This window comes from Rissa tridactyla, chromosome 16, assembly GCF_028500815.1.
Source record: "Rissa tridactyla isolate bRisTri1 chromosome 16, bRisTri1.patW.cur.20221130, whole genome shotgun sequence".
In the NCBI taxonomy this organism is placed as follows: Eukaryota; Metazoa; Chordata; class Aves; order Charadriiformes; family Laridae; genus Rissa; species Rissa tridactyla.
In genome coordinates this window covers 2,539,276-2,553,614 of record NC_071481.1, presented here as the reverse complement: position 1 = coordinate 2,553,614, position 14,339 = coordinate 2,539,276, and the positions used below count along the sequence as shown (strand labels likewise).

General features: G+C 37.7%; 1 protein-coding gene across 8 annotated transcripts in view; it reads right to left on the bottom strand.

Annotated features, from left to right (window-relative positions):
* Positions 1–14,339, bottom strand: part of GNB1 (G protein subunit beta 1) — a 44,406-nt gene that overhangs the window by 8,450 nt on the left and 21,617 nt on the right. For all 8 annotated transcript variants that reach the window (XM_054222583.1, XM_054222585.1, XM_054222582.1 and 5 more), the window contains 5 exons: positions 6,372–6,479; positions 5,648–5,686; positions 3,797–3,903; positions 1,956–2,019; positions 706–868 (listed from right to left, as the gene is read on the bottom strand). In XM_054222583.1, the coding sequence (XP_054078558.1) occupies positions 706–868; positions 1,956–2,019; positions 3,797–3,903; positions 5,648–5,686; positions 6,372–6,428 (430 nt within the window). In that variant the 5' untranslated portion in view covers positions 6,429–6,479. The remainder of the gene's footprint in view (positions 1–705; positions 869–1,955; positions 2,020–3,796; positions 3,904–5,647; positions 5,687–6,371; positions 6,480–14,339) is intronic.

The following is a 14,339-nucleotide window of genomic DNA, read 5'->3' as shown; positions in this document are numbered from 1 at the left end:
AATATTTTTCACTATTTTGATACGCCACATGGCTACAAACTGAAAGCCAAAGCTCCCTGTGTTCAAACATCATCCCCATTCCTGGGTCCTGAAGGGCAGGAGGGAGGCCGGGGAAGAAGAGAATACCTTCTTAGGAATCACCTTACTGGTCATATCACAACCACTATCTGAAGGTCAGATCAACACTGCATTCTCACACCCTTAATTACACCCAGAGGGTACATAATTCCTCTCAATTACATAAATCATGCTTTGTAAGAAAAAACAGTCTCTTCTCATCAATCACAAGACAGCCCACCTTAGAAACAGAAACTGAAGGCAAGAATTAAGCTACTGTATTTTGGAGAGAAGGAAGAGAAGGAAAAACAGAAGAGGATGCAATGAGAACTCAAACCTCTGCAACTAAATAATAGCTCCGTCAGAAGGCAGCTGTCTTGCTTATGAAAAGTTAAAGCACATTCTTATTACTTTTTTTTTCTTTAAGGATCATACTCTTTGAACAAAAGAAGATTTTAAAAAGGAAGGAGAAAGCCATTTAAAAAAGGCAGTATGCTGCTAGGGTCCCGCCCAAGAAATAGAGGTGCACAATGAAGCATATATTTTTAAGTAGCAAATTATATCTAAAATATTTAAAAAAAAAAAAAAAAACAACAAAGCCTTCACCATGTGCGTAGGTAACTTAGATCATTCTGAACAGGCACTCACCTGTGTGACCAGCTAGTTCACGGCTGACACGTACATTCCCTTCACGAGTTTTCAAGTTATAAATGGAACAGATGTTATCAAGACCACCACAAGCCACATAATTTCCAGAAGGAGCATATGCACAAGTCATGACCCAAGATGAACGCAGGGGAATAGCATGCACCTGAAACCAATACATTAATGTATTTCATCTGCAAAACAACTGATACAATAGTTTACCATCAGGAAGTTTTTCACCTGTCTCTCGAGCCATCCATCGTCTTTTAGTCAAAAGGACAAGTCGAAAACAGTGGGGGAAAAAAAAAATTTAATTTTTTGGCTGCTTAAGTATCAAATTATTTTGAGCGTAACTTGCACATACAGCTCATCAGACTAAGTAATGATGTAATTAAAACCTCAGATTTGCCTTTTCTGAATCCAGTTTAATCAGCAATTTTGGTAAAAACTAAGTTGTTTCATTTCAGTGCTCTGATTACTATTGGTTTATTATTGGGCAGGAAAATATTGACTTCGAAGTACAGTCAGCAAAACTGCCAATTCCAGGCTTAGATGTTATGCTATGAATGAAAAAGTAAGGGAATCACTACTTTCACTGCCATTTAAATCCTTCTTTGGAAACCCATGGCAAGCAATCAAGCTTCGTATTTGAACAACTACCCCATGTTCCCTTGTCATTCTGTGCTCAGAACTTCATTTTAAAAGTTATTGAAGATAAACCCGTTCTGTCGTGTTAACTCATTGCTTTCATCCTCCAAATCCGTTCATAACATCTTTAAGAAAGGGATCACATCATTTAACATATTGTGAGATTTCATGCAATATTAAAAATCTTCCTGCATTCTTAAGTAAACAGTACAGATTACTGTCTGTTCCTCTGCTGCTACAGTAACATATGTCGGGTCTTTCAATAAACTGCAGCCAATAAATTACTATGGCTATGCTTAAATCTCTGACCTTCTGGTGCAACACACCAATTACTTCTTGCTCTCTATTGATCAATTTCTCTGCTATATCAAAACAAATCAAAACATTCTCTAAAATTAAGTGTTTCATTGTTTTCCACTCGTGGTGCACATACAGGGTGCACTTCAGACACCACTATATTTTTTAAGTGCAAACTTTATTGTTTTGGAGGATTCAAAATTTAGTCTTAGGACTATGAAAGTAACGCAACCAAAATCATGACGGGTAACGCTTCCTTCCTTTGTATTTACAATTGAACTACATAGCAACATCCCAGTTAGTCTTACCTTGTTTGTAGTATAGCTGTCCCAAATGATAAGTTTGCCATCCTGGGAGGCACTAACTAGAAGCCTGGAGAGGAAACAGGAGGTCACCACAATCATTGCAGGAAGTCAAGAAGGAACATCTTTGTGATGAACATCTTTGTGATGGCATTTGTCTCCATTAGCAAGGGCAAAGTACTTGAAACCATTTAAGTACAGTGCGGCATTACCCAATTCAGTTATTAGCACTATAAAAATAATTTTGCAAGTACTCAATTTCCATGCTAAATATTATGGGAACGTGTGATGGAACACCTATATGTTAACACATTCTGACTTCAAAAAAAGCTGTAGCCATGTAACTAACATCTCAATCTTGAAAACCGAGGGAGAAAACTTGCATGGAATCAGTGCTTCTGTGTTCTACACACAGGCTTCAGATGTTTTCCTTTTTCCTATTTTTAAAAACAGGAATTTAAATTCTAAGATGTCCAAAAACTCTGAATGAACGTCTGGCACTGAAACACAATGGAAATTAAAATGAAACCTAGCAAAGATATCCCTAATGGAAGGGGAAGCGTTAGGAAGATTTTTACTCTAAATCAACACCAGCTCAAGCCCCGGCCCCGCGACCAGGATTGAAACATGATGCACCTAATCCATTGGTCAAAGCTCTCTTAATCTGCTTTTAATGTGTTTAAAGCTAGATCAGGTATACTGATGTGAAAAGCCTGTATAGTCTCCACGTTTTTTAAGGCATTTTGGATAAAATACTTCAATATGGTATTCAAATCTGTTCTGTGCATCATCTCCTGACCATTTCCGAGCTGAACAATACAGTGCAATCATCAAAGTACTCCAGTCTCTTTGCATTATTTTTTTTTTTGCTCTAGGTTATATTTTAGAGTTGTCTGGAAACACTTCTGCCAAACAAGAAATTGAATCCCCATCTTTTAAATAAGCTATATGCCAAAGAGATGCCTGAAGCAATGAATTCTACATATCTGCGAGGAATTAGCTTCTTCCACAGGCATAGGCGCAAAACACTAAAGTTTAACTCAAAGTAACAATTGTGTTCGTTCTGATTTTTAAGTACTAAGCAATTGAGAAATTAAAAGTATAAACACACCTTCGTGATGCACACCATCTGCTTTGTTAAGCACTTGGCTATTTTGCTTTAGTGTATTTACCGTATGCGTACACACAAGAGTTCAGGCAGTTCTTTCACAAGGCACAGCTTGTTTACACAAATCCGGGAAGAAGGTAATTTTAACGACATCAAGCTTCCTTTGAAAATCTCTCCTGAGCAGAAAGAGGCTATCTCTAACTTACAAACTCCTTAGTTGTAACTTAAAAATTCCTAAGGGGAATTTTTTTTTAATCTGTTCCTGCAAGGAAGCAACAACGTATTCTTTTAACTGAAGTTTGAAAATTTGCTGTCATTAGTGTGCCTTAAAATTCCTGGAAAGAAAAGAGAATGAAAGTAGCTGATACCAGCATCATTTAGTTTCTCCCTAACTGAACATCAGTAGCTAACAGGGAGCATTTAAGGAAAAAAGACAACTGATAATGAAATCTACTCAGCCTCCACAGTTCCTCAGAATTCATGTGGTACCACAACTGTATTTTTCAGGCAAGTAGATGAACGCTGGTATTTTGGCACCAAATTTAGATGTGGATGACAAAAACACAGACATTTAAGGAAAAAAGTGGCATTAAGTGTTGGTGAATTCTCTTGGTTGTCTGAGTTCTCTTGGAATTAGTGGTACCTAGTGATAGAAGCAGGAAAAATAAGAGTCCTGTGCACTCCACTTTCCAAAGAACAGTGAAGCCCCGTGATCCGATTTTGTATCGCTAGCACCCACCTGGAATCAGTCCCCCAGTGCATTGCATAAATTTTAGCCAGGTGTCCCCGGAGTGTTCTTCTAGTGCGCATTTGAATTCTCCCCACTGGGTCAATATTGGCTGTGATCTGAAAAAGGAATGGTGTCATATATTACATTTTTCACTCCATAGTTCCAGAAGTAACACATCACACACAATTACATTTAAATGAGCATTCCAATGCAGACCAAATTCCCACATTTTGAATATTGAATGAGTTTTTTAAAATTGCCTAATCAAAAGTTACATCATTTTATGTACTACATCCTTACGAAATGAAGAAAGCAGCCTCTCTACTGCATTTATAAAGACTCTCAGAAATTACTCTGTTTAGGTCATATCTTCTTAGATTTCTAGGATTTCAGACCTTTGATCTGGGTTTTCTACTGCTGTATAGATAAATGTGGTGGTCTAACAATTTTTTTCTTCCAGAAGGGTGGGTGTGGGGAGGTATAGCAGGTTTTAAACATCTCCACTCTTAAAGGATGAATTAATAACTCTCAGATCCAAATGGCCTTCCCTTCCAAGTATAGGATTATTAAATTCATAGTATTCCCGATTTATTTAACTTCTTGAAGAAAAAAGTAGTCTCTGGAATAAGTGATTAGCAAAGTGAGGAAGTAAGCAGTTTAGCTGTCCTTAAACTGTTAAATTGTATATAAGTCCTCCAGCCTGGAGAGAAGTACCAGTTTAAAAAAGACCAAAGCAGCACTACACACTTCCAGTACTGTAAGTAGTACACATCACAAGTCCAAGAGTTTTCAAGTTTATTTTATGGATAATGTCTGCATATTTCTCATGTCTCCGTGTTACAAAATTCTTTAGCAAGTGCGTTTGAGCAAAGACCTCTGCTTCTTTTGAAAGGCGATCAACACAGCTTAGGATTCAGTTGAACAGATAAGAGTATTTCCTGACATAAAACTCCTTTCATGGGGGACATCTCTTGTACCAACTAATACTGAAGGCTTTTTTTTTTTTTCTTCCTTTCTTTTTCCATACTTTCACCCTGGAAAATACTCAACATTGCGCCTCATACAAAATGAGACCACAAGATATATACACTCAAATAAATATTGGTATACCTTTTTTACTTAATATTTTAGTAACTTTTTAAAGTAATGAACTGACATCAATCACTTATGTACCAATTATCTTAAATCAGACACACAGGATTTAATAGTCACCATTGAAGCAAGTGGACTGAAGTAGGTGGCAAGTAAACAGATTAAAAAAAAAAAAAAAAATGAACAAAACTGCAAAAGCTCACCACCTCTTTCAATGCCATAACAACTTGTTTCAGTCGAAATTCCTATCAAATTTCTAGGAAAAACCCCACCGTATCTCCGTAAGGTGTACTATGGAGTAGAGATTTTCCTTTCCCCAAGTGGATGTTGACTGAAGCCAAGCCAATAGGGTCAAAATGTGACCGTACAGCAAGATGCAAAGCTATTAGCCAGTTCAGACAGAAGTGCAGCATCATGTGGAAATTAGTAAGCAGGTTAACCTCAGCAGGTCTTAGGGTTCCGATTATCACGGTAATGCAACTGTACTACTACCATAACCGTAGCACAACAATGGGGCTCCCCTGCATTATTTTCCCTTGAGCAGTAGGGATGTGCCCCGAGTCACTTCTTAAGGAAACTACTGCTCAAGGCCACGGCTCTCAGTAACTGGACAAACATAAGCAATGTACTTATTTCTGGAAGAAACCACCTATCAAAGAATTGATAAAGGAGGCAAAAAGAGATTCACTTGCACTTTTTGTATACCGTATTTTCTTTTTGCAAAGGAGACAAGTTTTCTTAATTCACATTAAACTCTTAAATGCTTACTTGAGCCAGGGTGGCATCCGCACATGCTTTCCTAGCATCCTGCAACAGAAGAAAGAGAAATTGGAAGAAGTTCTGTACATTTCTTCATACTCAGTTCTCTGTTTTGTCAAGCTGATCAAGCACCCTCAAAACAAGGTTTAGAAAGCATTTCTGCTCCTCATCCAGAGAGGACCCATCCTAACTGCAGCATGACCATAATATGCTGTCTGCTGTCAAAATACATTGAGCATATTGAACATTTAACTTCAAATTTTTCTTCTTTTCTTCTTTTGAGAGAAAGGTAACGTGATTTTCACCACGAAGACAGTCAAGCAATGGAACCGCCTGTACAGACAGGCCATGCCATCCCATCCTTGGAGGTTTTCAAGGCCTAATTGGACAAAGCCCAGATTAACCTTATAGCTGACCTTATTTTAAGCAGGAGGTTGCTTAACATTGGCTATGGCCTGGCTCAGAAAAACTTCAGTAACCATTCATTTTGATCTAATCCATTTTGCGCATTATTTCTGTGACTACAGTTTTCTAAGCAATATTAAAGACCAAACAGTAATTCCCTAAAGCAGTTACATGTGCTTGCCCTTTCTGAATATCCACAACATTAATTTTGACATCGGGAAAGCATTTAAGTTAATGCATCATTTCCGCCCATCTCTGTTCTCCTCAAGACACACAAGTGACCATTCATCCGTACCGTGGCTTCAAGACCCACTGACACAATACGTACTCTGATTTGGTTTTTCAGTTGCTCAGCCTCCTGGCGTAACTGGTCAAGCTCACTCATTTTCCTGTGCTAAAGGTGTGCTTCACTGCCACCTCCGAAACAACCAGAAATCTGGAAGAGAGGTGATAATAATGAGAATTAGTAGAACTCATAGCTTGAAATTACTAGACAAGTCCTTTCAACCATCTCAAACAGCACTTGAGAAAGGGCAGATTGGTTATAAGTACTGGAATACAGGTGAAAATATTTCTGAAATCTCTTCAGAATAAGGTGTTATCACACACAGATGTGCTTGGGTTTTTTTCCAGCCACAGTAAATGAAATATAATTTGGACTTACTCCTTTCCTTCAGGCCCCTTTTTTCCATTTTTTTTTTTATTAGTGTTTTTCTGACTGTCGTGGTTTAACCGCAGCTGGCCACTAGAACCACGTAGCCGCTCACTCACCCCTTCCCCTTCCCTGCCTCACCCCAAGAAGGATGGGGAGAAAAAAAAAAAAGGGGAAAAGGGAGAAAAAAAACCCCAAATCCAACACCTTCTGGGTTGAGATAAAGACAGTTTAATAGAAACAATAACAGAAAAGGAAAAATAACAATAATTATGACATGGGTCACTCCCACCACCTGGTGAATTGGCACCGTTTCAAGCAGCGATTGATCACAGACACCCCCCACCCACCCCCCGCCCCCAAGTAATCCCCATTTCTATACTGAGCATGAGGTCTATGGTATGGAATATTTCATTGGCCATCCCGCCCTTCTGCCCATGCTTCTATGGGAAGCTGAAAAATGTCTTGTATAGTGTAAACATCACTTAGCAACAACTAAAAACAATAGGTATTATTGACATTCCTTTCACTGCAATTACTAGAAAGAAAATTAACTCCTTCCCAGCTGAAGCCAGGACACTGATTCAGTTTTGTATAAACTCAAATTTCCCAAGAGTGAACTAGCAGATAACACTAATGTTAGACAGGAAAGTCAGAACTTCTCTGTAGGTCTTAAGAATAGAGTGAGGAATCCTCCTATCAAAGAATGCACACCTTAAATAGTTACAGACTGACACAAACACCTGCAAAATGCTGTAAAAAGACAGCATATGACTTCGTAAACAGACAGCAGACATAGTGCTTAGAGATATAGTTTAGCAATGGTTTTTGTCAGAGTTAGGTTGATGGTCGGACTAGATGATCTGAAAGGTCCCTTCCAACCTAGGCGATTCTATGAACGCTGTCTGTAACTCAGCAGTTATGAGAAACGTTGTTCTGATATCTGGATAAAAGGAGACCACTCACCAACGTTGTACAGATATTTACTTGTTAATTGCTAAAATGTTTCCCTGAGATTTCCGGAATGAATTCTAACATTAACATGTTGTCAGAATAATATTAGCATTTTTTGAATGTTAGGTTGAGGAGAACAGTTTGAGAAACCACTGCCAACAGACACTTTCCTCCTCTAAGACTATTTTCCTAGCATCAATAAGCACTAAATTACTAACACACACCCCTCTGGCTGCTGTACTCTGTAGCCAGCAAGAGAGGGGCTCAACAAAACAGAACTATCACTGAAACAACCTCAACTATTGCCTGTAGAATTCCTCAATTATTGTACTGTTTTCCAGTCTAGTAAGCATATAGATATTTTCCATTAAGCATACAACTTATCTTTAAAAGTCACTGTAGAAAGATATTTTTGGCATTTTCTCTAGCATTCCATACCTAAAACTCAGCTGTTCTTAAACTTTTTGTTTTAGAATCTCTGTAGCTTGATACCAATATAAGATGCTGAAGAAACGTGCTGATGAAGTTTATCTTTTATTGTAGAACAAGATAATTGGTTCCATTTTCAAGTGCTATATACAGCACCTGGAATTTATAAATAAACACTGGTAGTGTGTTTTTGGAACATTTTATTAGCCAGAATTGACCCTCTACTATTAAATAAAGCAAATGCTTTGCTAGCAGCTTTACATATTATTCCGTTAAGATTTAATCAGCTTATTTATCTTTGCAAGCATGCGGGTTTTGTTTTTTCCTAAAGCCCTTCCCAAGGAGAAAGATGATGATAACTTCCAAATTTTTATCCAGTCACAGTAACAGACAACATATTGTGAAGGCAAAGTAAACCAGTAGAGCAAACATCACTGTCAAAGAAAAGAAGTTTCAAAAGAGTTATTAAGACTTTAACATTCCCTAAATATTGCTATCCCACGTAACCAGACTTATCTTGGAGCTCCCCTCATAGTAGGTAGTATTCCAAACAGATGTCCTCAGGGAACAAATGTCAGATCTTGTCACACCACCATTTATAAATTTATGCTCTTCTCTGAAACCCAAAGTGTTTTAGAAAAGGAATTTTAGCTAGCTTCTGTCTCAAAACCTCCATTCACACACCTTCAAAGCCCTTTCACTTTATTATGAAACTAGGGCTCTTCTTTCTCTCTTCTGGTTCCAGGGTCACCTTTAAGCCCCTTTAAGATTGCTTGTTCAGCTTAGGCCAAAATCCAGTTAAGACAAAACCCATCAAGAGTGTTTTCTTACCCTACAACCACCTTCTTCTCTTTGGAATGCTCTTTTGTTTCTCAAGATGTTTTCTTCACTCTACATTTAAGACAAAACACTCTGGGGTTGGGTCTCTCAGTTTTTAGCAGGCAGTCCCTCTCTTCAGCTCCTGTGTGGTTCATGCCCATTGGGAAATAGCGTGCACCACTCTGGTCATGAAGGAATTAAGAAACTCTAAAGACTGTTCTTAAGAATAAACTGCACATTTTCAGATCTTTTAGCTTTTTGATACCCTGTTCTATTTCTGCCATTCTCTAAGTTAATATATAAACCCATTTCCCACTAAGCAAATATCAACCTCTCCAAGCAGAGTACAAAGAATTCAGAGATGGTATCATTCCTAGTTCAGAGAAAGAAGTCACGATCCAAAACTTAAATGTTCTGCTCAAGGTCACAGCAACTCAACGATGGGATTAAGATAAAGATTTAGGACACCAGAATTCCAGCTGCAGAGTTACAGGTAACTACATTGAAGATTTACATGCAGCTTTATTTAAAAATATAATAGGATGAATAATCTAACGTCAGTCAAAGCAGATACATTCTCCTGTAACATACAGTTTAGAATAGTGCCAATTTATTTCTGCCAGAATCTGCACACTATGCAATAGAATTCTCTCACATTTAAATGAAACAAAACTTCTTTGTATGGAACAGGAAGAGGTCTAAGGAGATGAACGCTAATCCTAGGAAAAAAGTCACACCGAGAATGTTCACAGAAACCGAACCCTGTAGTTTCACCCTGGATTATTTGCATTTACTGAGTTTAAAACAAATCATACAAGCTTATTTCATGCTTGTGCCTTACTGCTTAATATAGCGTGTGCTGGAGGGTACGACTGCAATGATGGCAAAGGCAGGTGAAGCAGCTCAATAACGTTGAGCACCATCTGCAGTAACACAGAAGCAGTAACTTTGATACAGCTATAGAAGAAGCTGAAAGGACATAAGTCTCCAGTTGATGGGATATCATAGCTTAACTAGCACGTACGTGCCTGTCTTCGTACAAAATAAAACCTTCAGTACGCTTTTAAAGGCCTAGCACAGTAACTATATGTATACTTTAGTTAACAGAAGAAACTCTCGCATCACATTCAAGACAGTGCTCTGCCTCAGCACTTTGCCTCCATTCTCTTCCAAGCCCCACTTTACACAGGGGCAGAACTCCTTCAAACTCCTTCACAATCTGTAAGAATTAACTAAATGCACTAATGGAACGCAACCTTCGGAATCATTTCCTAAATGCAATTTATCATACAGGTAGTCAGACATGCGTGTACATAACCTGCCCTACCTACTGTGCAGCCAAGCTCCTCAAACGCTTTTTTTTTTTTTGAACTCCACATCAAGACAGCCACTCACTAATGTTTTAAAGAAAACTTCCTTTTAATGAACAACTTCAAAATGGTTTACCAACACTACAGAAACCTTTACACCCACATGCAAGGCACTGTTCTCCATTATGCCAGGCAGCAAGGGGTTCAAGGAACCTAACAGCTACTATTGCTCCAGCAGCTTTTATGGATCTGAACCTTCAGTCCCTTGCTAGGTAGGACTCATTTAAATATTTACTGCATGACAATTAGTAGCTGAATGCATACAACCCTTGATGTCTTTTCCATCTGTAACCTCATATATCCATATAATAAGTTAGATACACTTTTAGAGTTACAAGTTATGCATTCCAAGCAACTCCAAACTCCAAACTGCATTTCTGACAGCATCCACAGGAATTGTTTAAACCCGATTTCCACATTCCCTTTGTAGTCTTTGTTGTTTCAACATCAACAGGAAGTTCTAATTCCTGCCAACATGGCTGAACTCACTAGCACTCAGGAAAAGAAAATCCTAATGAAGCCAAAGGCATCAAAATATGGGAGTTGTCTGAAGCAGACTGTGAAATTTATGGGACAACCAGCCAACCAACTTGGCTATTCCTCTATTTCTTTTACACTAAGTCTTAGGCAATTAGATTTATGGCAGAAATATGAGATCCGGGGGGGGGGGGCGGGGGAGAAGGGTTCCATCCTCTTGTGTACTTTTCAGCTATACTGTAAATCAGCACAGCATACTAGTGCCTAACATTTAAAAAAAAATAATAAATCTTTAGAACAGAAAGAACAACAGGTAAGATCAGGAAAATGTATGGGAAAACAAATATTTTTATCTATTCTCACTCGATACATGGGAAATTTTTATACAGATTTATTTGTATTATAGACACAGAAGTAACAAGCAGGGAGTATTCAATATATGATCTATGCTCATTGTAAACTAGCACAACCGAATATCACAAAATATATTTTTGTTTCTTGGCATGTCCTAAAGGCATTTAACCCCATTTTAAAAGAAGGTTTCTAGGAGAAACTGTAAGCTTGATATGGACAATGCTTCTATTTCTGGGGTTTTGAAAGAAGTTACTAAATTTCTAAATCAAGCAAACCCACGCAAAAAGTCAATACTCAACTTACACACTCTTTTTTCCCAAATTACTATCATAGCTGTGAAGAAATAGGTAGCAGCCAAACTCATGCTTACCTCACTTTCTTTTGAATATGTTACTGTGTTCTTGAAGGCAGGCTTCTCAAGAATAACACATTCACTTTGCTGAACTCACTCAAGACCTTTCCAGAGGCTGAAGTGCTTAAGTGTCTCTGCTTTAAGCCTAATTCCCCCTAATCTTGTTGACAAGTATACCTTGCAGATAATTCTCTTCTTGCTAGGGACAACAATATGTGTACTTGCAAGGTAGTTTGCTATTCTTCACTACTCCAAATGACCCGAGCATCTAATCTCTTCTTACAAGTTACCCACAGAAAAGTCACTTTGTTCCTCTGCTTCCCACATAGGAAAATCAATTTGTTGATTTTCACCTTATTTGTTACTTTCCATATACAATAAAACTTCACAATTCAACTATGTCAAAAGGATTTATCGTGTCATTCATCTCAAAGAGCAACTTCTGGGCTTGTTTTTGTCTAAACTACATGAGCTGTAAGTTATATATGTCCAGGCAGTCAGTTACACATTGAACAACTGCACAGATTCTTTGAACTGAGTAGAAAGTGTTATGAAATCTACAAAACTTCCACATACTTCCTGCAAATTGAGATATTCTTCGGATCCCAGCATAATAATTCTAACTTAAAGGTAAAGCTCACCACTCAGAACACAGTGACAGGACAATTTGAAGGCTAAGGAAGAACTCAAATTCACTCGTTTCATTGGTACAACTTTAATGTCCTTTCCAGAGCTCAAGCTGTTTATCCAATTAAGTCCAGTTACTGAAACCAACGTATCATTAATGCCATCACATTTATGCGCAGACTGATGCTTGCCTACATTATAAGAGAAATGAGAACAGTTGAATAGAACTCACCCAAACACATATTCTTGGATTAAATATGATTCCTCTCTAAAACTACCTGGCAAGAGCAATGAGGCAATGCTTACTAAACACTTCATTATTTCGTTTTCTCACACGATTCCTATAAAAAAAGTAGGATAAAAAAGGATGGAGTCTTCCATCCTCTCCTAAATAGCCTGCCCTGTGAGTTAATCTTTACAGATTAAGAGAAGACAGATTTGAAATCACAGCTATCATTAAGTCAAATATTTAGAACTTCTATCCCTTGATGGCCAAACTTTGTTTGCTACAAGGTATTTTTACAACACATCACTACTACCAAAAAGTAAAGTAATCCCACCAAACCACTGTTGATATAAAATTTGGAAACACAGAGGGTTTAAAGTTATATTGTTAGAGTATTACCCAAGTACAGTAATTTCCTAAGAAGGTTAGCCAAATCACCTTTCTCCCGAATTAATAGGCTGTCTGAAATTTGTTCCCTCAACATCTTTCCTGCTAACAAGCATCACTCCAATATGTACGAAACAGCCAGAAGAAAAGTAAAACACATCATTTGCAAAAACAGAGCCAGAACTTTACAGCCTTAATAATGAGTTCATGTTACGCCTACCAGACAGTCTCATAGCAGGTCATCTGATTAAATGAAGCTGTGCTCATCTATTAGATACCATAAATCCTATTAGCAACATGCACAGCAGCTTGTACATTTTCACAATGACAAAGGAATTATACACAATCCACTGTTAGTTCCAATGTTTTGACATCATATTGCCTTTGAAAAGCTGAGGGGTTTTTTGGTATTTAATCGGAAGTATATATTGATTTCTATTTGACTTTTATTCAATAGAAAACACGGTAAGATAGATTAGAATTGCTTGTGGAACAAGTTTGAGATGTTCTCTCTCCCATTTACATGATCCAAAATAGAAGATAAAAAAATTCAGGGGTGCCTCCTGATCCTGAAAGTACACACATCTCCAGGTACAGTGGTCACCAAAAAAAAAAAGTATAGATAATTTTAGAAGTTAGAAATCATATAAAAGGTATACAGGAACACAACACAAGAAATGTACAGAATCACACAAGCTTCTGTGATACAAACTTTATTTGCAGGGAAAAAACCAAACCACCCTGTAGAACACTCACTGAGTAGCTCAAAGACATTGGCTTAATATCCAGCCCCAGTTAAAACAAAAAGTTATATAGAAAATAGGACAGAAAATACTGAAAATATCATGCCACTGAGTAAAAGCAATGGCTTATCTAAACTGGGAACACTGTTAAGTTTCAGTTTCTGCTCCTTCAAAAAAGAACACTGGAGGTGTCTACTGGGGTTGACCAAGGCAACTCATTAGAGAGCACCTCAGCAGACAGGTTTAGAGAAAAAGATGGAAGATAGCTCGCTGCTTGCTTTTGGAAAAACAGGTCAATATCTAGTAATTGAAAGTAACAAATTTAACTGAGCAAATAATTTCTACAAAACACACAGATAATTAGTATGTTCCTCACAGCCTAAGGGGCTTCACAAGAGGCAGAAACATTTAAAGTTTAGTCTGGGATGTAAGGGAGGCTTCACTGTTCCAAGAATATTAGTAATAATTAAGATTACACAGAATACAAACTCTGAAACTTTTAGGTTCTGTTTAAATAATACTGACACATTGAAAGGAACATTCTGACAAGAGCCACTTTGCTCAAAAGAAATTTGGCCTTCTTTTGTCAAACATGGCGGATAAGTAATTTTTCATTCATGAGAGAATAACTATTCTCATCATTTTATTTATTACAGTTCCCTGCCCCACTGAGATGAAACAGTTTCATCTACGGTCTCCCTCTGCTTTGCCAGTTCTATTTCTGAAAGAAGGCAGGCACTAACATCTATTATTTAGCAGGTTTCCTGGCCATTTTAAAATCCTTCCTGTTGACATAAGAACACACATGCTAAAGTAGAAAACAGGTACTTTAGGCCTGGACAGATTAACACCTAAAAACCTGAAGTTAGCCACTTTTAAAAAATACTATGAGTTTCTCAAGCACTA